This window comes from Hoplias malabaricus, chromosome 17 (assembly GCF_029633855.1).
Source record: "Hoplias malabaricus isolate fHopMal1 chromosome 17, fHopMal1.hap1, whole genome shotgun sequence".
NCBI classification, from domain to species: domain Eukaryota; kingdom Metazoa; phylum Chordata; class Actinopteri; order Characiformes; family Erythrinidae; genus Hoplias; species Hoplias malabaricus.
The window spans coordinates 12,122,117-12,146,171 of NC_089816.1; the positions used below are offsets into that span (position 1 = coordinate 12,122,117).

General features: G+C 41.5%; 1 protein-coding gene across 6 annotated transcripts in view; it reads right to left on the bottom strand.

The window, feature by feature from the left end:
• The window catches only part of atp8a1 (ATPase phospholipid transporting 8A1), a 121,929-nt gene that overhangs the window by 12,829 nt on the left and 85,045 nt on the right, over positions 1-24,055 (bottom strand). For all 6 annotated transcript variants that reach the window (XM_066648822.1, XM_066648819.1, XM_066648821.1 and 3 more), the window contains 7 exons: positions 22,595-22,705; positions 12,056-12,130; positions 10,107-10,229; positions 6,772-6,850; positions 4,267-4,328; positions 3,546-3,602; positions 2,426-2,533 (listed from right to left, as the gene is read on the bottom strand). In XM_066648822.1, the coding sequence (XP_066504919.1) occupies positions 2,426-2,533; positions 3,546-3,602; positions 4,267-4,328; positions 6,772-6,850; positions 10,107-10,229; positions 12,056-12,130; positions 22,595-22,705 (615 nt within the window). The remainder of the gene's footprint in view (positions 1-2,425; positions 2,534-3,545; positions 3,603-4,266; positions 4,329-6,771; positions 6,851-10,106; positions 10,230-12,055; positions 12,131-22,594; positions 22,706-24,055) is intronic.

Consider the following 24,055-nt stretch of genomic DNA (forward strand, 5'->3'; position numbering starts at 1 on the left):
GGTTGAACACGTAGTCATAGAAAAAACATGGCAAAAGCTATTAAATAGCTTTCAGATATATCAAAGAATTAAATGCATCATAAGACATTCTAACTGACTGAGCAAGATTTTTAAAAGTAAATTACTGTTAAGAGATCTAACTCTCTTAATGGTTACAGAAAACAAAATCAATGAATTAGTACAAGTACCAGCATTAACAATACTAATTAACATATAACAGAAAAAATGTGCCACATTAAATGATCATATAATTAATCAGCAATTCTTTTTTTATTTTTGGTGAATTATACAGATTATTATATGGCCGAGTAATAATTATTCCCACTTTACCCTTCTGAATATAACATATGGTATGCAGGCCACATACCAAACTGAGTCTGTCAAAAGTTTGACAGTGAAGTAAGCTTTAAAACCAGGCAGCAAATTCTTTTTTAATTTGTGTTTAACACTAGGATAAACACAACAATTCAAGTTTCTTGGCCGTTTTTAACCTTCACCCAGCACCCAGGGTACTTGTCATATTAATTTGGGTTTGAGCGTTAAAAACTAAATGAAAGTTGAAAAATATTATCCATTGATTATTAAAGTGCAATTGCTTATTTAGTGTAAAATATTTTCTGTCTGTAATATTTGATCACCGCTTCTAGAATATTAGGCATCATTTATTTTAACTACATTCTCAATATTATTATGTATTCTCTGTCAATTTAGAATTTTTTCCAGCTCTTTTCGAGAAACCTTTCTTCTCTTAATGAGTACTGGACTCTGTGACATTACACTGGACTAGCGTTTATATGGTTGAAAATACTGATATCAAACTTGTGTAATGCATTGTTTATTTAAGACCCACTAAAACGATCTTGGCCCTGCAAACCACAGCTTAATCAGAGGATACTTTACAGCAGAAAGCAATTCTGTCTGAACACAGCCGAAAATGTGAGTTGACAGCTTTTACGTGCAAACTAAGACTTCTAACTGCAGTTCTCACAGCAAAAAGCTATTTGATATACTTTATCTTTACATCATAATCCATTCCATCAGAGGACCATTCCTTTTTCTTTTCCTTTTCTTACCATGACTGTGCCTGATCTTAGCCTTTCTTCTTTTCATGGCTATCAAACGTAGAGAGTCAGGTAGAGCGATGAAGGGGAGCTGAATCGTGTCTCTTTGGAGGTGAACTGAGTGGACATGTTCAGAGAGGGTGTGTGTGTGTTTGTATGAGTGTGTGTATGTATGTATGTATATGTATATATGTATATATATCAGGTTTATTGGAGCAGTGATTCAGTGGCTTTTGAGATAGTACAGCACATCACCTCACTAAAGCCCTTAATATTCTTTCAATTCATACCTAATGTGTTTGTAAAATGTGTAGTAGTAGTGGAGATATTTTCTTCATGATTTAAGTCTAAATGGAAAAAAAAATCTTTAAAAGAATCCTTAATTTGTTGATCATAACTTACTGAAGAATGTTTTAATGGACATGAATACATAATACATTTAAATAATTTTATCAGGTGTGTGCTCTCAAAAAATTACACTCCTCTGTGGCCTTGTGTACTTCTGTTACCATGGCAATTGCCAGAATTATGTTACAGTGTTCCTGGGGGCATCATCTATTACAATGCTGTACACGCAGGCAAATACAGGGAGAAATGAACACACATACACAGTTTGGCATAAAGAACAAACACAAAACAAGACCAGACATCTGCAAGGTAGAGAAAATCAGAAAGAAAACATGAGAGGGAGAGCAAAAGAGGAAATGGAAGAAAGAGGTGTGGTGTTTCTGCAATGCCAGCTCAAACATAGCTGTGGTTGAATGAAACAATTTCAAGGATTAGCCAAACAGGCTGAAGTTGAGATGGTTTCCCTGGGTCTAATTTAAAGTGAGTGACCTTTAAGCAACAGTGAAGGTGTGCATTGTCAACCTCTGATTCAGCTCAACAAGAGCATGCAAGATAATATAGCGAAACTTTAGGCTGGATGCTTGTGATGCATTCCTAGAAGTTGATAGCACATTTTTATTTCTAAACACACTTCACCATGTGCTCCTGAAACCCTGCTGGAATGTGGAGATGCAGCAGATAACTCTTAAATTGTTCTTGTCCACACAGGTGACACTAACAAGGCTTCAGGGGATCCATTAGGTAACTGCGAGGTGAGAGTGTGGTGTAAAACCAGCACGACCTGGGGCCTAACGGAGGTATGCAGTTACCAAATCTCCTATTAGTCCTGATAAGCAGAAGTCTCACAACACCCTGATTAGTGTAAAGACAGTGTTAGGCCTGAGGGGACAGAGAGGGTGGTCTTTATGTGAATGTGTGGGCCATACCTCTTACAGGAGCCGGATGATGGCACCAGGAAAGACAGACAGTGTATGTTTAGGTGTGTGTGTGTGTGTGTGTGTGTGTGTGTGTCTTACCTCTCCTGACATATCTGGAGCCAGAGGGATGAGAGGCCATAGAGAGGAGTAGATGCCAAAGAACACTACCCACAATCCAATGCTGCCCCAAATGGCTATATGACTGAACTATTTGTGGAGAGAAAGAACAAAACACAAAGAGCAAAAACCTCAGTGTCTCTGAAGTTATTCCTCAAAGACACACCATTCATAAGACTATAAATACATATGATAAATTGCTTGCTTATGTTAAATGGGAATTCAATGGTTTTCAATATTTCTGCACAATATTTCAGATGTAAACAAAGTAATTCAGAGTGGTTAGATCTGAATGCTTCATTCTGGAAAAGCATTCAAGAAATATCAGAAGTCCTTACAGCAGTGGTTCATTTTAGCGTATTTAATACTCTCTTAGTCTCTATTATTTATTACATTAAATATTTAGAAATTAGGCTGAAATTTTTTACAGTTGTATTGAGATACAGTTTCAGTTGAAAGGTTTGTATATAATTCATTTTACAGGGTACATTAAATGGAATATATTATACTCTTTGCACTGGTCTCTGGGGTTATAATTACATGTCTGTGACATGGTTTGGTCAAAATACCACAAGTGTCCAACATCATAGCACCTTTCTTATCCTGTCTGAACAGCCCTATTCAGACCAACCGGTTTCTGTTGGGAACAAGACTCTGTTTACCTCAAATGCAAGGCACCCAGCAGTGAGGAACAAAGAGCAGAAACCATGATTTGTTTAGCCTCCATCACTTTGTTCTTAGTCCTCATTCTCGTGTCGCCATATTTGAACATATTTTGTTATGTTTGATAAACCTTGTCTTTGCACTCAAACATTAAATCAGGTGCAACACCAAGACTTCAGACACTGAGACAAGGAGGTGAGACAACCTTTAAATGTCTGCTACCTCTGTAATATGTAGCAGAATCAGTATGACTCATTTTATCCTCGCACTTAGACTCATAACACATCAAACCATTCTGTGACGTAAGCAAAGTCATGACTGACTTTGCTTACATCTTAACAATCAAAAATATTGAGGGCTGGCAGGGGTAGGAGAAGATATAAAGTCAAATAAGAGAGCGAAAATAGGAGAGAAAGAGGGAATACAGAGACATCCTTACCATGGTCCAAGAGGAAGTTTCTAACCCTGCCTTCAGACATACAGTGATCACCACAAACTGAAACACACACACACACACACACACACACACACACACACACACACACACACACACACACACACACACAAAGTCTTTCATTGTTACAAGATTGTCATATCTGTGTCAACATTTTCTTTGCAAAAAGAAAAACCCATATAAATGGTGAGTAATGTGAAATGTTAAAAATGATAATATCACAATATTTGATTTTTTCAGTCTACATGATAAAAATGGTGTCAGAACTGACTGAGATCCAAAGCTCTACTTGTTGCTATGCAGCTCATGCAGATACTACAATCGTTGTTGTTTACATGCCCTATATAATAGTTTTTATTTGATATATGCCAATGTTCAGAATAACGTACTGATAATACCTGTCATATATTTGGAAAAGGGTATCAGGATGCATTTTATCATAATAAGGGTATCTAATTGCCCTTCCATAATACTTAGAAATGTGTTTGTAAATGAAGTCAGATGCTGATGGCTGACATCTTTTCTGTTACATAAGATAAAGATAAACTTGTGTCTCACAATGCTGTAATACACAGGAACATTCCACAGTTAGAGACTGAGAACAGGTTGGACACAGAGTTGTTTTGTGAGGACTAGTGTTCTCTCCTCTGAGGTGTACAAGAAAATACAGGATACACACAGCCCCCTTCAATCCACACACACTTACTGTGTACACCATGTTCCCCAGCAGCAGATAGTCTGGAGTCTTTCCGTTCCCAAAGACTGTATCTGTGAGGAGGAACAACATGAAAGATTTTATTGCTCAATACAAGAAATTCAAACATGAACAATAAATATCATTTTACGATCAAAACAAAATGCCAGAACTCAATTTTAGGTTTTATAGCTTCATTGTCAGTTCCGATATGATTGTCAGTTCCCAAATGTATGCTCAGACAACATAAACGTAATCCAAGATTGTAGAATTTCACAAGTTTCACTAAACTATAAAACAGAAGCTTTATAAAATTTGTGTCTTAGCCCCAAGTTAGTAAACCAAGGTGACAGCTCCATCAGAATATGGCAAAGAAGCAACCAAAATTCAAACAGGGGACCATCCTCTTTCACACAATCTTATACCCACAGTTTAATATAAGACAGCATAAAAACTACTCAAGATGAACTCTTCACACTGAGTCAACTGTTGGAGGAAAAGAGGCTAAATAACAGGGTTGATGGACCATTCTTAAAGCCTTGTGTGGTATGTATGTGTGTCATATGTGTATGGAAGTGTGACTATAAATACATAAGGCTTAAACAATTCTGAGTCAGAAATTTACAATTCAGAGCCAGTAATGGCTCCATTAACAACACTGCCACCCTGGTGTTTAGATGAATCCTGTTATTAAACACATAAAAGATTAGACTGCTGCTTTCAGGGAGAAGAGGCTACTGCAGAAAGGAGAAAAGCAGACAATAGTCAGTGGGGTTTTACTCTCCACAGACATGCCTTATTGTTGTTGTGAAAATGTTTAAATATAATAATGTCAAAAAAACAAAAACAAAAACAAAGAAAATAAACAAACAAACAACCAAAAACATTTCCATAAACAGGGGATTTACTGGAGAAAGCAACAATATCCTTTACCTTTAATACAATTTAATTTTATTCCAAGTTTTTGGACAATTTCTAATGGCCCATTGAGCCTAATGAGCAGCTGATATGTTTAATGTTGTTTTGGACAGCTGCATATTTTTGAAAAAATAATAATGCAATAGTTTCTTGACAGAACTGTTAAATAATACAGATGTCTAGTCTTGTATGACTTTAAATCCTGCCCAAGGTGTTGATAAGGTGAGTGGAAAGATCTAAGGGCAGAAACACCAACAAGAGCCACCACTGTAACACTCTCACTGATTTCACTATTATACATAGCACAAACACACAGAGTGTACACTTTTTTAAACAGCAAGGTCTGCAGCATGCATTAATTTTTGTGTGACTTAATGACTATGATGTTGTTGCATTGATGTGATTGAATATTTCTGTGTATAAGCATGTGAAGTGCATAAATATTTGTGAGTATGTATGTGTGTTGAAAGGCTGTCAGTCAGACAGTGAGCACTCTGTTGCTTTGTTTAGAAAGAAGCTGATTCTGTGTGGTCCAGCAGCTTGTCGGCCAAACCAACCTCTCATCAACTTCATTCTCTCACACTCACATACACACTTATAGCATATTTATGCATGTGGGAAATAAGGAGAGTGAAAAACGTGTGGCTGCATCACATGAATAAGTGCAGATATGAACATAAAACTGTGAGTATGTGTGTGCTGTGTGTCACACACCCAGACACACACTACTACAAAGAAAAAACAGTTCAAATGATGTATATGTAAAATTTCATTTACTGACTGTATCTGAAAGATATTTTTATTATTTCAGTTCATGAAATATGTAGTAAGCCAAGCAATTTTCCTCTTTGGATTTATGCTGGGGTTTTGTGCATAAAGATTGATGGAAGCATTATCTCAACACGGTCAAGTTTATCTCAACAAGATTTCAAGTAACAAAACATGAGTTCTGATCATGAATGAAATTATTTTTTCCATGAATACGAACACAGTGGACCAAATCTGAATTGCAAGGTCAGAGTGTAGTCACATTTGCCACATTAACCACACTGGTTGTCACAGTAAGCGTGAGAGGGCAACAAGCAATCACAGTGCTGAATGATGGGGAAAAAAACAATACATCCGATCTGGCTGGTCAAACTGAATCTAGGTTTAAATGTGTTTTGTGTGTTTTTTTTTTGTGTGTTATGTGTGTTTTTTTTTACCAGTCAAACTGAAGAAAATCTGTCCTAATTCGCCCATTCAAAAAAAAATCAGATTTCAAATGCCTGTCTGAACAAGGCCATAAGCAAGTCTAATTGGGATTGCTTAACAACTTGACTCAGGTTGTTGAGGATGATTTTGGCAGGCCACATGCTAATTGGGAGGTTTTAGGTTTCCATTACATGTTAACAGCATCAGCCTCATAGCTCCAGTGCAAAATTAAATAAACAAACTTCAGACTGGATGACTTGGTTCACAGAGTATAATTAAAGTGAGAAGGAAACTGTAAACCACTGCTAGCAGACTGAGGACAGACATATGTGTGAGGTAGTGTATAATTATTTTAGTTAACAAGCAAGCTGAGGAGTGTGTCTTTGTGTGTATTTGTGTGCTCACCGTGCTGGAAGGCTTTCAGCGGGAACCAGAAGAGGATGACTGAGTGAAAGAGTCCGTTCAGACAATGAGCCCAAAAAACCTGCATTAGAGTGGAGGAGGGGAAAGAGAAAGAGAGACCGAGGGAAAGAGAGGGAGAGGCATGAGAAAAGCTGGGCTGGTGGCCACTGTAACCCTGTTGCTGACCCCTGGCCCACAGGCTTTGTGTACTCTCAGCACTGGGCTAAGTGGAGGGTTTGTTAGGCCTGTGTGTTCAATAGCCACCCTGCTGACAGACGCAGCGTATACCCTATATCCTGTGAGAGGAGGGGGAGAGGGGGAGAGAGAGAGAGAGAGAGCAAGAGAGAGAGACTCTGATAGGTTTCAGAAAAGAGATATTTCACTTTTCTCCCCTTTCGTTTTCTCCTCCACTTTGTTTCCTTATTAAATTACCACAAGCAGTCCTCTGTGAACTAAAGAGAGTGAAAAACAAGCCTAAGAGTATGCTTTTAATACAAACACAAAGAGGTTACCATAATTAAGATGGATTTACTTGTTTCTCCAGCACATAAGGCATGTGAAATTATGGAAAAAGTACTGCACATATTTTGCATAGGTGCATAGGTTTGTGTGTGTATGTGTGTATTTTTGGTGTTCTACTTGAATAAGTGATCCTCTCCAAAAGTACCTTGTTCTAAATTTACATTATGCACAAATGGAGGCAAACAAAGGGCTAATGGCGATGTAGCATGAAACAGGCATGAAATTAATCATGCCAGAAGACTTGAGAATGTTTTCTGACTGCCCTTTCCTTAGATGACCTCTGACCAGTCCTGTAAAATCCATCACAATGTTAGCACTCAAACATTACCCCAATACTATCTAAACTGCATATAAACATATTAGCCAAACATCACTAACACCCACAGAAAGGACATAATCTTGGGAAAACGTCACTTAAAAGCAAAAGGTAATGGATGTTGATGATGAAGCAAGCATGATATGATGACCATGTTTCGTGTTAAACAAAAGAATAAAAAAATTGGAAATGTTTAAAGTTTAATAGCAAATGTTCCATTGTTTGCAAAGAGTCAAGAAGCTTAAGTTTTCTTTTTCAGTAATTCAAAAATGAAACAGGATTAAATGGAGTAGAAATATGCTAGATGGATAGTCATATAGATCTTGCTTGACTATTCTCAGAATTTATTTATTTATTTATTGGCCATAAAGCTTAGATATCTGGTGATATTTATTTATTTGTTATTTTTTAAGCCAATGAGAACACCATCCAGAACTGAATCAAAAATCATCCACACCAACCCAAACCTTGCCAAATCAGATACAAATGATTAATGATCAGCATTTGTTGAAGTGGGAGGCAAGTGTATTTTTATGGGTGCTGGATGGAGAAAATTGAAAAACAGCAGTGAGAGTAACAGAGAAGAAAAGAGAGAAAAGGGAGGAGGATCCAGAGATTGTTTTCTTCAGTGTTGTTTCGATCTGGCCGTGTGTTCCAGCTTGCCCTCTGCAGCCTGACCCCTCTCACCTTTGCTACCGCCTAAGAAAACAATGCCAGAGATTCAGGCACCCCCACCCAACACACACACACCCCATCATCATCACTAGGGGTGGCTTAAAGCCCCCACTGTGTCTCTAACCAGCTCACACAGGGCAAATCATCTGCAATGCTTCAATTACACATTTAACCCAATTAGCCTCCCACCAGCTAAAGGTGCTCCCTCAAACTATGTCTCTCTCTCACACCCTCTCTACAAAAACATGTGCGCACACACATACACACACTTAGTACAACATAGAAAAATAAAACTGCCTGAATGGGCAGTCACTATGCAATGGTGCCCTCCAAATAATGAATGCTAATTAAATCAATAAACGTTCATAACACTTTGTCACTGAGAGGCCCCTCTCCTCAGGCTAGGGGCAGGTTGCTAAGCATCACGATGCAAGTGTGTGTGTTGTCCAGATGAGGGACTGAAGGGTTGCTCCTGATATTGTGTGTGTGTGTGTGTGTTTGTATGTGAAAAGGACTCTCTACAGATTTCTACTAAAATATTCTCAACCTCCTTTACCTCCCACAACAACAGTGGGCTAGTGATAAAGAAAGAGATGATAAAATAGGAACTCGAGCTAATGAGAGTGAGAATGAGAACGACACTCTGGTCTTATTTACTGCAGTCTATCCTTGTATTATTGTGGCTTACATTCGGTTGTTTTTCGGTGTTTAAAAACCTCTGCATAAATACTATTAATATCATATATAATATCATTAATATACGAAAACACATCAGGTTACAGACACACACACACACACACACACACACCTCAACAGTGGGCAGACCTGTGTTGCATAAACAAGCAGAGTAATCATTTTCCAGACTAAATACTGCAGATTTCCTGGCAACATTCTCAGTCTCTCAAACTTTCACTTCAAATCTGTCCACAGAATGCTGCACTCTTCTTCTGTCTTGAAAGATTTCTCTTTTTCCCTGGTCCTTTTTTTTATCAATTAGTAAAAAACATTTCTCTGTCTCTGGCTGTGTGTGTGTGTGTGTGTGTGTGTGTGTGTGTGTGTGTCTGTGTTGTGTTTAATCCATGTCTGTGGTGTATTCAACAGGTCTCCATGCCTGTGGAGCTGGAGTGTAGGGGGTACACAGGCCCACACTCTCAGGCTGGAGAAGAGACAGCTTCATTAACAGCAGGGACAAGCTAACACACAGGCAGACAGAGAGATACCCTGACACACACACACCACACAAACATATTAATGAACAGCACAGACTTGTGGAGACTAGGAGAGAGCTCTGGCCACTGATTAATGCAGCAGACAGTTCCAAAGGCTACTGAGAGAGACATGAGGTCAGACAGATACAGACACAAACAACTTCTACAATAAACTATTCATTTCTTCTCCAGACATTCAAGACATGGACTGAAAATCTGACATTGAATGACTGATGGTTTTTAAAGAAATTACATTACAGATAAACATTTATATAAATTTTTTATTTTTCCCTTGTAGTATACAGGTCTATCATTGCACATATTAGAGGGTGCACATGATCTACTTCTACTAATGGCTTGGAAGGTACCAACACAAAGTGTATTCATTATTTCTAATGATTTCAAATTGTTTTATGAACCCCACAATGGAAAGACTATAAGAACATGAGGAAAACAAAACTGTACGACTGAGGAATGCAAGGAACTGTCTATCCAAATTATACCTGAGCATATTAATATAGGTTACTTTTATAAAATTACTGAGGGCTTTTCTAATGTGTTGTGAAGTGTAGAAAAATCACAGTCTAGGAAAGTGTAAACAGAAAAAGAGGGTTTACCTTGGTGTTAAAGCCCATGGCATTCTGAGAGGTCTTGTACAGTTCTGGGTATTTGAGCATGTTCTCTTTCCTACAGGAGCGCTCAAAAATGCCCAGGGTCAGGGGTGGTAGAGCTGTAAAGATCTACAGAAAATAAAACCACAAAAAAAAAACATAAAGTTAACAATTACAAAAACACTGTATAAGTAATTACTTGGTTTGCAATGGAGCTATGAACCAACCATATTGAAGCAAAGCTAGTATTACTTTAGATGTGAATCTCTGCAATTTGGTGGACACTGGTGTTACCCATGAAATTATAGTTAAATAGATTATCATCCTGAAGCTATGTACAGTAAGCTGTATACAGAAAAAAAACATTAAATGATTAGTATAAACACTGTTTTAAAAACTGTGATAAATAACTTGAGAAAGCATCATACAGTGGTGATCTACTGTGGACAAGTAAATTGCACTGATTAATTCCTCGAAAACAAATTCCAATTATGATACAAATAAAATACACTACTGTACACTACTGTTATACAAATACATGCTGACATGTTATTTTCTATCTGTTATGTTTGAGACATACAGGACCATTTCACATTTCAAAATGAGGGGATTCAGAACATTAAGACGAATCTTTATAATTGGTAAACGTCCTCAGCAGAAGAGAGCCAGTCCTGTTCCAGACAGCTCACCCCACTTCATTTCCCTGTGTCTCCTCGCTCGCTGCACTCCAATGAGCATGAAACTTTCTGGCAAATAACTTATTTGGATACTCTCGCGCCATGTGCAAAAGTTATCTCACATGAACATCTGCCACGATGCCCGCAGCTCGTTAGCGGAGCCACTGTACAGTTTGTAGTATTTTTTTTTCCCTCTGTAAGGTTTGTGTGTGAGCAGCTGCTGAAAGAGAGAAGTGGTATAATGAAGCAGAGAGGGTCACAGGGTCAGTGTGGAATCTTTCCCACTGGCCCAGCTGCAGCTTTCTGGCTTTGGCCTGTAGGGTTGAAGGATATGCTCTGCTGGACTCTTCTCTCAGAGAGACGGATCCTTCATTCAGGGGTGGATTTGGGCCGCTGCGTCCAATAGACCCCCTCCAAAGCTGCGGAATTCCTCCTCTTTCAGATAAAGAGAGATTGCATCATGCCAAGTCGTTACTGCCTCACCATGCTATTCAACCATAACAGAGAGGCGATGTTAAGAGACTTTTTATATGCTGGTTTTTTTTTTTTTATTCAGGAATAAAAACAGGATTTAAATGAATAGAAGTCGACAGTGGATAATTTGTTTCTGTTCATTTTTGTTCCCCTGGAAACATGTCATTGTAACAAACAAACAGTAAAACCAAAAGTTTAACCTACACATAATACTAAGTAAGAATTTCATGGCACTCAATGTGACACATTAATTAATCTCACATGTGCCAGTATTGGTCCCTAAGGCAACCCAGAGTCATCAGCACTACATTCATACAGTTTGTATGTGTATATATTTGAGTGTGTTTTTGTGTATAAGAGGGAGTGTGTGTGTGGACAGCATCTAGTGCATATGAGAATGTGTGAATGTTACTGTGTGTGTGTGTGTGTGTGTGTGTGTGTGCACAAATTGAACCTGCTCCTTTATCATCCACTGCTGACCACTTTAAGGCAGCTCTTTCGGGGCACGAGCGGCTGTTGTTCTTGCACATTCAGGACATAGTTCTAGGCACTGGGGGAATATGGACTTGACAAGGGCTCATAAATAAGAGGGAGATTTTCAGGATGTCGATGACACAGGCCTGCAGTAAAGGAGTCGCCGGGGCTGCCGCGGCTAATGAGTTTCTTGCCTCAGCACGACAGGGGAGACGCTTTAACACATTTGCTCTCACAGTAAATTACACACACATGCAGTTAGACATAGACATACACACACACACACACACACACACACACACACACACACACACACACACACACACTTACCACATTATACAGGCCGATACACCACCGCTCAAACAGAATCTGACCAGAGAAGCCATTCACAAAGGCAAACCAGATCTGAAAGGCAGAGAAGACACATATCAATGGGAGTTGAACAAACAACAAATATTTACCTCATATTTTTTATTCCACAAGTGATCAATCAGAAATATATAGAAAACCTTAGATCTTGCAAAATCTGAAACATAAGTTATTTTTCAAGTGTTTGGAATCACATTATCTTAATTTGTGTTATTTTATATAAAATAGCAACATATACAAGACAACAAAATGTCATCTTTTGAGGCCATATGCAATCCAATAATCCAATGTAACACAATCTTAACACAATGTATCAGGCAGGGCAGTAATTTTTATTATACATTTTCTAATCTGTATAACTTTGAAAAAGCAACAAAATTATATTCAGCATGATACATGCAAAACATTTCATAGTAAAATTCTGCTTACACCACAAAGGAAAACAGAAATCTGATAAGGTCATTTTCTTTATTTTCATTATCTGAGGTCCGTGAGTAGACATGAGTGTGTGTGTGTGTTACATAAAAATGCGTAGTGAGATGACCTCTAGTCCCAGCAGCCCACTCTCTCATCACTGGTAATAGAGGACAGTGGTGTGGGCAGAGATAAAATCAGAGAGGCAGTATAGCTCTTTACTTGGACTTTGGTCAGATCATTTGTGAGCTTCAGCTTCATTTTAAGCAATCATTGTAAATTACAATTATTTGGCCAATTACGCCAACGCTAAATAGATTTTATATATAGAAAGTGAAACTAAAATAAAACAGAGTGAGCAGCAATTAGGTAATGATATGAGCTTTTAAATTTTTAGTAAAAGCTGCAACAGATGTTCAGAAGGTTCAAGAAGTGGCTGCTTTAGAAGATACAAAGACCTTGCTTCCTGTATCAAATCACTCATTAGGTCTTGAGCCTTAAGATTCGATTGAAGTTACAGCACAAGCTCAGCAGATCATCACTCAAAGAAGCAGTTCCATGCCAGAGGGAAGAAGGTGGAGAACATATATCCCAGAACGGGTTGCACTCAAGTGGGGTGTGGGGATGGGAAAGCAGGCTCTACACAGAAACTGTTCCCATGGCATTACACAGGAGGGAAAAGATCAGAAGAGCAGATCACTAGAGTTTCCCTCTAAGATCCAAATTATGAGGTCCTGAGTTAGGAACAGACTTCCCTGGAGGAGTGTTTCTTAAAAGAAACCACAAATACTGATCTCCTACCAGTGGAACATCTACTCCCAGTACACCAGTGGAGAGTTATGGGGTTGTAGAGAGGGGAATGTTTAAGGGATCAGAGAAAGCCTTGAATGAGCTGAGGTCCAGAAGACACTGGGAAAGATAAGGTGTATCTAAACCATATGCCACACAGACTAGGGTTACCACCTCATATGTCCATTAGAAAAGGCAAGCCATGACACTCCACTTCTTTAAGTAAAAGCTAGAGGCCGGAGACGCTGAAGGAAATCTGCTGAGTTTACTATTACATCTGTAATATAGTGTGTCAGGGATTAAATTGAATATATGATCTATGAAGCAACTGTGTAAACAGCTGTTTATGAAATGGTGCAGTACAAATATTTTGTGACCAGGCAACAACAGCCTTGTCATTTTTGGCATACTTTGAGAAAGAAGAAAACAAACAGCAGCAATTTCATGATTAATTTAAAAAAGAACTGCTTCAAGTTTACTTTTGGAAAACAAGTCTTGCTGCTGTAACTTCCATTCAATCAAACAAATCCTGAAGTTGCCATTTTGGAGATTTTGATCAGACAGCAATGATGTGTGTGCTCCATGATAAAATGAGGATTTAATAAGTGAAAACAATTCCAGCTTCAAATTTAATGTTATCAAGTGTCATTTCTGTAAAACTGGCTAGTAGTGTAGTAGGAGTGAAATGCCACAAGCTTCTCCACAGCTTCAAAACTACATCCACCCTGTGAAGCAAAGGGTGCATCCTAATAGACCATGCATGTGTGTGTCTGTGTGTGAGTGTATTGGCGTGAGTGTGTAAGGCACGGCTGTTGAGCAGACACCAGACTTGCTGTGTAGGGCCAGAGCCAGGCGGACATTTCTTCGCTTCATTTAACTCCATTATGAAAGCATGAATTGCTACAAATTCTTGATTTTGACAGAACACCCAACTGAGGCCCCAGCATGCAACAGCAGCCCCCTACACAGACACACATACATACAGGCCCTTTTCTTTCATTGGTGTGAGCCAATGCGTGAAAACGTTCCCAAAACAAATGTCTGTCGCCCCTTCTCTTCACAGCCTTGGGTGAGAGTGGGAGAGAGAAAGGACCCCCCTCAAACCACGCCCACCCATTCCAGCTCCACATCAGGTGCATTCTACCGTGATATTGTTTTTAAAAGAGAGCTGCTGTCCCTCAATCCTTTCTGCACTTTCCCTTTCACACATAAAATGCACACACAGATATATGTAAATCAGTCTAATGTTTTCTGATCAAAAATAAGCACCAAAACAATATTCTATCTATTCTAATGTTACATTTCTTTCTGAAAATACAAAAGGTATTGTTCCATTATTTTCCTTATAGATAATGAGCATGAATATGAGAATGAAAATTAAAGCTTAAGTTTATGTGGATATGTGTGTGTGTGTGTGTGTGTGTGTGTGTGTGTGTGTGTGTGTGTGTGTGTGTGTGCGCATGTGTGTGTGCGCGTGTGTGTGTGTGCATGTTGGAAATGAATTTGCAAATATCAGAGACTTCACATAATTCAGTTTAATTTCCAGTCAAAAAATAAATTTACTACAAGGTTACTACAACTAAACAATGGCAATAGGCAATTTAGAGAAAACTCCTAGCAACTTTGCAAGAACTGAGAGAGCACTGCAATTGTCAGTATACTCACAGCATGTAGTAAAGTGTCATCTTCATGCAGGCCTGATCACTAAAGTTCAAACACACCCCTGCAGATGCTGTAAAAAGGAGAGGCCTGGTGTGGGGAGGTGTTTGTTCATCAGCCAGTGGCCAGCAGGCTGCTGTGAAACCAGTCCTGGCCACCGGCCTACAGCGTATTGTTGTGCTAAATAAAAATCTCTCTATTCATAGGCAGCAGTTAAATACGTTTGTGTGACTGAGTGTTTTGGCCTGCTGCTCACTCTCTCTCTCTCTCTCTCTCTCTCTCTCTCTCTTGTTTTCTGGAGAGAGGCACACATTGATTTGCTCATTATGGTTGCAGCTTTTTCCTCTTTTTTTCCTTCCTTCTCTTATTCAGCTCAGCTCAGCGCTGGGGTGTGGCTGGCCTCTCCCCCACTGCACAATCCCTAAAGCCAAGTGTATGTATGTATATATATATATATATATATATGTGTGTGTGTGTGTGTGTGTGTGTGTGTCTCACATAAGATCTTTCCAGAACTGCTCCCGGAATATCTATCAGCATATCAAAAACCAACTGCTCTAAAGTCAAATCTCATTCAAAGGATCTGACCCTGGGACAGAGTTAAAAAAAGCCCAGAAGATAAAGTGAAAAAATAAAAAGAAAGACCGAAAGCAATCGGGGGAAAGGGATTTGTCCTCTGCTCCCCATCAGGCCCCTGTGCTCTTTCCCCGTGTTCCTTAAAATGCAGACGGGGCCCTATGCCTTTCTCCTGTACATAAAGAGTTTGAAAGAAAGAAAGCAGCCAAACAAGCCAAGGCTGGAGAAAGAGGGGCACTAAATGCTTTGGCAGAGTGTAGAGGAGCAGTGGAGAGAAGGAGGCTGAGACTGAAAGGTTGAGGAGTTGGATAATGAGGGCACCAGGCAGCCTCTCTCTGTGGGCCGTCCACTCAGGCTTAACCAGCCTCTTGTAATTACCTAATAAATGCCACTTGTCCATCAGCCTGAACCAGGTCTACTGACCACCTGTCAATCAAAGGCTCAACAGCCCTGCTCAACAATACTGACTGTGAGAGAAGACGCTTTTGTTTGTTAAAAGCAGACAATCTCAGACCATTCCTTTCACTGTTGTTGCTACAGCAATACAATCTATGTTTATACTTGATGTCTTATTAATCGTAGGTATTTTGTCATGAGATGAAAATATGGTAACAATCCAGTCATTTAAATGCCTTAATTACTGTCCATTCAATATATATGTTTTAGCAAGTGTAATCATATTGAATCTATTCTATTTTCAACGCAGTATATCAAGAAAAATGACAAATAATCGTAATCTTTTTAGTATAAGCCTTCAATGGCCAATTTTAGAGTTGCTCACTTGTCAATATAATTTTTTTGCAATCTAAGCATGATTATATGAGCGTCTATAGTTTCATAGCTTATTGGTATTAAAAGCATCGTCTTGGATATTTCTCATTCAAAATATATATAAGCAGGATATATCTAGCATCAAAACAATGGTTAATCAGGTTGATCTTGATTGGCAGTTTTAGATACTAGGCCTGGTTAGATGATGTTTGTAGATCAGACACTGATCTGTATTTTAGCTTTGAAAAACATCCTGATTGGAATATGAAAGACATTTCGGCTTAGCAACAGACCCTGAAATTTCCTTGGCATCATTTATTTCTTGATAAATGTTGCACAAAGACTTAATTTAGTGAGTAAATGCTCCCACAGCTTGTACTACTGTGTCACGCCTTCGTCCTGTCAGTCTGTTGTCCCCGCCATGTGCTTTATTTGCACATGGCTCTGTTTTGTTTATGTCCTGGTCTCCGCCTCCTCGTCCGTGTCATCTGTTAACCCGTCCTTCTCGTTATCTGTCTCAGGTGCGTCTCGTTTGTGTGAGTATTTAAGCCCTCTTGTCTCTCATCCGTTTGTCGTACATTTCCCCTTTATCCTGTGTTTAGTTGGTCATGTTATTTAGTCTGTCCGTCTGTCTCTAGAGTTTCCCCGTTTCTTCTCCTTTTTCGTCGTGTCGCTTTTCGTCCGTCTGTCCTGTTTTCCCTGTCCAGTTTCCTTTGTTTTATTTAGCTTGTTTGGCTCCTTGTTTGTTTGTGTCCTGTTTTAGTATCGTTGTTTTGTTTATATTAAATTATCCCGTGTTTTAGCGAATGCGTCCGCCTCCCTCAATTCGCCCCTCGCTCCTGACAGAATGTACGACCCTCAGGACGCAGCTAGCACGGACTATTACATCAAAGGTTGTGCCGTTCGCCGGACTCCATTCCGCACAGGCCACAAAGATCCTGTGGAGGAGGCTTTGAAAGCGGCCTCGGAATGGAGTCGCCGGCTCCAGCTCCTGCCTGGCGCTGTTCCGGATCCTATAGCGGTGGAGTCGACTCGGGAATCGAGTCGTTGCGCCAGCGGGAGTCGAAAGAGTCGGCGGAAGAACCGTGCTGGAGTTCCCCCCTCGCTGGAGGATTACCCCCTCAGGTCCGGGGAAATTTTTGGGGGGGCGTTAAGGGTAGGGGCTGTTAGCCTCACCTCCGTACCTCTGAGGCCTGAGGCTAACAGGGGCGCACCTCGAGGTGATCTAATGGGTGCGCCTGTGAAACCCCCTAAACCCTTTACAGCTCCAGCGCGAGCCCGGCGAGCAGCACAAACCCCTGTCCTCGAGAGCGCGGCGCGCGGCTCTCCTGTCTTCGTGAGCGCGACGCGCGCCTCTCCTGCCTCCTTGGACGTCGTCGCAGGTCCCCCTGCCTCCTTGGACGTCGTCGCAGGTCCCCCTGCCTCCTTGGACGTCGTCGCAGGTCCCCCTGCCTCCTTGGACGACGTCGCAGGTTCCCCTGCCTCCGTGGACGACGTCGCAGGTTCCCCTGCCTCCGTGGACGACGTCGCAGGTTCCCCTGCCTCCGTGGACGACGTCGCTGCAGGTTCCCCTGCCTCCGAGGACGACGTCGCTGCAGGTTCCCCTGCCTCCGAGGACGACGTCGCTGCAGGTTCCCCTGCCTCCGAGGACGACGTCGCTGCAGGTTCCCCTGCCTCCGAGGACGACGTCGCTGCAGGTTCCCCTGCCTCCGAGGACGACGTCGCTGCAGGTTCCCCTGCCTCCGAGGACGACGTCGCTGCAGGTTCCCCTGCCTCCGAGGACGACGTCGCTGCAGGTTCCCCTGCCTCCGAGGACGACGTCGCTGCAGGTTCCCCTGCCTCCGAGGACGACGTCGCTGCAGGTTCCCCTGCCTCCGAGGACGACGTCGCTGCAGGTTCCCCTGCCTCCGAGGACGACGTCGCTGCAGGTTCCCCTGCCTCCGAGGACGACGTCGCTGCAGGTTCCCCTGTCTCGGTGATGGCGGCACCCGCCGCTCCAGTGTCCGTGATGGCGGCACCCGCCGCTCCTGTCCCCGTGACTATGGCGGCTCCCGCCGCTCCTGTCCCCGTGACTATGGCGGCTCCCGCCGCTCCTGTCCCCGTGACTATGGCGGCTCCCGCCGCTCCTGTCCCCGTGACTATGGCGGCTCCCGCCGCTCCTGTCCCCGTGACGATGGCGGCACCCGCCGCTCCTGTCCATGTCCGTAGGTCGGCCCGTAGGACTTCAGGGCCGATCCCCAGAACTGTGCCCAGGCTGGTTCCTCAGACTACCCCACAGACATTAGCCAGTCCTGGGCACCCCCCTGTTATTTTGGTTCCCTTGTCTGTCCCTGTCCTGGTTCCCGTCTCTGTCCTTGTCCCTGTACCCGTGTCTGCCTTTGTGTCTGTCCCGGTCCCGGTCACTGTGTTGGTGTCAGTCCCTGTAAATGTTCTTGTACCTGTTCCCCTACCAAGTCCAGTCCAGTTTCCTGTTAGTCCTGTCCAGGCCCCATTTCAACCCTATGTCCCGTCTCCTGTCCAGTCCTTGTTTCAACCCCCTGTGCAGTCTCAAGTCTCGTCTCCTCTCCAGTCACCGTTTCAACCATCGGTCCTGTCTCAAGTCCCGTCTCCTGTCAAGTCCCCTGTTAGTCCTGTTCAGTCCCCGTTCCAACCCTCTGTCCTGTCTCATGTCCAGTCCCCAGTTGGTCATGTCCAGTCTCCGTATCAGTCTAGTGTAATGTCACCTGTCCTGTCTTCTGTCCAGTCTAATGTTCCTATCCTGTCCAGTGTCTTGTCACCAGTCTCTGCTCCCGTTCAGTCTCAGCACTCAGTCCTGTCATCAGTCCCGTCTCCATTCCAGTCCCCTGTCCTGTCACCTGTCCATGTCCAGTCTTCTGTCCCCAAACGTGTCCAGTCTCCGTATCCGTCCCACGTTCAGTCCCCTGTCTTGTCTCCAGTCCAGTCTCCCGTCAATTCCCATGTGTCCACTCCTGTCCTGTCCAGTCCGTTCTCGTCTCTTGTGGCTCCCCTTTGTCAGTCTCCTGTCATGTCCCATGTCCCGTCTAGTATATTCGGTCCTGTCGTGTCCCCAGCTCCTGTGTCTGTTCCCGTCCTGTCCTGAGTTCTGTCACCCGTTGGTTTGTTGTCTTGTTTTTCGTGCCCTCTCCTGTGCCAGCTCCTGGGGGGTTTAGGAGTACGCGCCCAGGAGTTGCGCGTTCTTGGGGGGGGCATCTGTCACGCCTTCGTCCTGTCAGTCTGTTGTCCCCGCCATGTGCTTTATTTGCACATGGCTCTGTTTTGTTTATGTCCTGGTCTCCGCCTCCTCGTCCGTGTCATCTGTTAACCCGTCCTTCTCGTTATCTGTCTCAGGTGCGTCTCGTTTGTGTGAGTATTTAAGCCCTCTTGTCTCTCATCCGTTTGTCGTACATTTCCCCTTTATCCTGTGTTTAGTTGGTCATGTTATTTAGTCTGTCCGTCTGTCTCTAGAGTTTCCCCGTTTCTTCTCCTTTTTCGTCGTGTCGCTTTTCGTCCGTCTGTCCTGTTTTCCCTGTCCAGTTTCCTTTGTTTTATTTAGCTTGTTTGGCTCCTTGTTTGTTTGTGTCCTGTTTTAGTATCGTTGTTTTGTTTATATTAAATTATCCCGTGTTTTAGCGAATGCGTCCGCCTCCCTCAATTCGCCCCTCGCTCCTGACATACTGTGTAATGCTAAGTTGTGTATTGGTCTGACTGGACATACAAAGACACAGACACACAGTAACTATGTTATTCCTGTAAGGTTAAATTTCAAATAAACATCCTCATTCTTGTGCTTCCAGGTTACAGCCTGTGAAATAAGGCAAAGAAAAAAAACACATGCATTCAAAGGTAAACCTATTAGTGCAACAAATGTATCTGTCTGGGCACCCCCTGGGAAGCGTGTGTCTTGGGTGTCAGGCTTTCACAAAGGCGAGGTGCTGGATACAGCAGGGGGCTGAGAAAGAGAACTGTGAGCCTCCATTATACTTACACACCCCCTGCAGCAGGCTGGGGCATACATTTCTCAACCACAACAAAAGGTGAGCTCAGAACAGGCTCGCCTCGCCATCAGCAGCCTCACAACACTCGACACGTTGTCATTCTTTCACTCTACAATTCAAGAGGAGGCTTGAAGCAGAAAAAAATGAAACATTCAGCGAGTCTGTGTAAAAGAGTGTGAGTTTGAGTATTTATATGGAAAGTGGGAAAAAGACAATTCAGAAAAAAATAACAAATTAAGACCAAGCTAGACATACCTGACTATTTAGAGCAAACTCTATATGATTACAAGATAAAAGATGAGAAAACATTACACGCCGGGCCCCATGCCGGTAGGAAGGGAGTGGGGCCCTATGTGAAGCTCTAATGAATTGGCATAGGGTATTTTACATCTTATCTTGTGTATGATTATAATTAAAAATAATATTTTTATAGCTTAAAGTTACAATTTACTCTTTTGTCTTAGAACTTAACAAAAAATAATAATAATAATAATAATGTTACAATACAGTTTTCCAAGCATACGTTATTTATAGTCAGTGCTGTCTTTATCTTTTTTCCATGTGATCTAATGGGGGCTAAAAAAGTACAGTGACAGGACAATTAGTTCCAACTTTATACAGGACATGTCCATGACACACATTTTCCCAGATATTTATACGAATGCTTTGTACCACTTATGAAGAACAGTGAAGTCAGTCTGTCCTAAGACTTACTCCAAATCAGTCAAAAAAAGAGGACAAAGCCAATCATTTTCTGACCACAAGCTTTCAGAGTAACATCCAAATTCAGTTCTGAGGAATTTCCAACTGCAGTTATAAAGAATTTAGCTTTCATTGCGAGGAACAACTGTAGCCATGGATGAACAGAAACCCATGAATCCTTTGAGAGATTTACTAGCACCCATAAAACAAAAAGAGAGAGAATAGAGGGAGACAAGGTTCAGAGGTCAAGTGGCATGCAAGAGCAAGATGGATGGAGAAAAAGGGGATTTTTCAGAAGCTCATGTTTCTTAGCTCTATGGCTAAATATCATTCTTTGTCTAAAGTGAATGATGTTTCTTCCCTGACAGAAGATCTGTGTATGAGATCAGCGCAGGTCAACCCTGGCATGGTGCATGGTGCAGTGCAGTGTCCAGTGTCTCTGGAGGCCAGTATTACAGTGCAACTGGAAATATGGTCAGTGGAGCGCACAGGTGTCTGCTTCTCTTTAACCTTTACCCGACAACCATGTGCTGGAGATTGCAGGAGGGCCTTAAAGTCCCTGTCTCGTAAGCATTTACTAGTACTTGCTAAACCAGAACACCTGGCACAATGCAAAAATAAAAAGTGCTGAGCTGTCTTTTACAGTACACTGATCTATGACCCCGCACCTCCCCAACCCCCAACATTGTCTCCCTAATTTAATCATTTTATACATACATATCTACCAAAACTGCTGTTAATTCAGTGGCATTAGAAAGCTCAAAAACGACAGAAACACTGTTCATTGAAACACCTGCTGACTGAAACATCCGTAAAATAAACATTGGGCAGTTCCTGAATGCAAGTAAAAATTGATCTGAATCTTAAACTTCAGCAGTTAATTCTTCACTAAATGTATATACTTCTTTCTTCTTCCGAGATGGGCATACTTTTGCATATTATTTATATGGTAATATGTTACTAGCAAAGTGTTTTACAGTTTTTACAAGCACACCACAAATAACACAAAACTTTCCAATATGCAACACTGTATAAACTTTCATTAGAACAGCTTTGGTAATAAATACTTTTCCAAAATGACTGTTTATGGTAGACGGAACTATTCAGATTCAACAGATACGGGTTTTTACTTTCAATGGATTTAGAAGAGCCTGATCCAAAACACCAGTTCAAAGTCTCCATATTTTCCTTGCCGAAAAGCCACACCATTTTCCTGAAGGCGTGATTCCTCTAAAACCTGTGTGTATAGAGCCACAGATCAAACCTCTCCAGCACTTTAGACTGATAAAGCTGCTGCTGATAGCAGCTCTTTCACTTGTCAGGTCACTCTTGGTTAAGCTTCTGAAGCTATTATCAGCACCGGTTCTGCAGAGTGTCAAATGCCATCAGAGATGGATCACCTATGAGCTTAACACCCAAAGACAGATGCATTCTCGCCTGTCCTGATACAGGTTACCCAATGCCCAGTGTAATTTGTGATATGAAGTAAAGCATAGCTACCTTTAAATTAGTTTTGAAAAAACTGATTACATAATTTGCCACAGCCTGCAGACTTTGTGGTTTACATTCACAGTCCTTTCTCATCCTTTCTTACCTCAATGATGTACAAAACAATGTTTTTGTAGAAGCAATAGAGGATGCATTTAGCAACACGGTTATAGTTCCAGGCGCCATGGACCAGCAGGAGGTTCTTCAAGTACTTGAACTGGAGCAGAGAGAGAGAGAGAGCAAGAGAGAGAGACAGACAGACAAAGGGGTTGAGCAAGGTAAACAATAATACAGTTTAAGGAACACTGCAACTGCAAATAATAATAAAAAAAAAGCCTTACAACTGATGAGGTGTTTCCATTTTTGCTTTATCATAGAAAAAAGCAACACATCTAGTGGGCTTATAAAAGAAATTTAAAAGTACCATTACAGCATTAAATGAAGAGTGGAAAGAAAAGAGGACATACGATTCCTGTACCTGATCTTTCCTGAACAGACTTCCAATGGAAATCAATGTAATCCTTTAACAGTGAAATTAAATAAAACTAAAAAGAGTTGCTCAGCATGTAAAGATTTTTGTGACATTTGAGTTGTTCATAAAACGAAGCAGCACATAAATGTAATGTACTTTCTGTTTTTCTGGGATGTAAAGGCTACTGTATGGATAACTAGCCATCTGCTGTAGCTTCCTGAATAGCGTATAGCAAACTATTTTATCTACAGATGAGTGCAAATGTCTGTGTGAGGACTCCTGTTGTATTAGTACAACAGTAATATTTATGCACCTTGATTCATTACATTTATTACACCTTTTAGGGCCTTTTTGCCGCTATGCTTCAGGTTATTCTAATTGGTGAATAAGACATTTAGAAGATCAGTAAGTCTCTGTACTCTATAATCATAAATTTCTAAACAATTACTCTTACCCTTGTCAGAACAGAGCCAGGGAGTGAATCTGAGTTCTTGCTTTCTAAATAAAGAAATAATCTTATCATTGTTTGCTTGTAGGATGCCAGAAACTGCAGAAAAGTATAGCATGGGGCCTTCCTGCACACATTCCAGAGCTTTTCAGGCCCTAAGAGACTGGTTGGGTCTTCATTTGAGCTAGGAGGTGTTGAAAAGCAGAGGAAGAAGGGCAGACTTTACTGCTCTCTGGGGGTGATGTGGACTGCAACAGGGGAGCTGATGATCCCTGTTTATGAACCAAGCTGTTCCCTTTCTATGTGGTTTTATGATACGCTGATAGTACTGAGGAAGTTGTGCAGGTGCAGGAGGCTCACTGAGATTAGTGACTGTAATGACCCTGGTTTGGAACATGGGAAGCCAATACGGTGCATGTGAGTAGAACCTAAGCATGAACAAAGACATTAGTCATTGGCTAAATAGCAGGGAAACAAGGGGAAAGGCTCTGTTTCTCCTTCTATTTCCAATACAACTTAAAATGTCAACAAGCAGTAAACATAGCTTGTGGCAAGCAAACAGAAGGCCAGCTGGACAGAGCCTGGATCAGCGGGGTCAGATGTACAGGGGAGAAAGGAAAATGGTTTTTGGGGAGAAAGAATTGGCT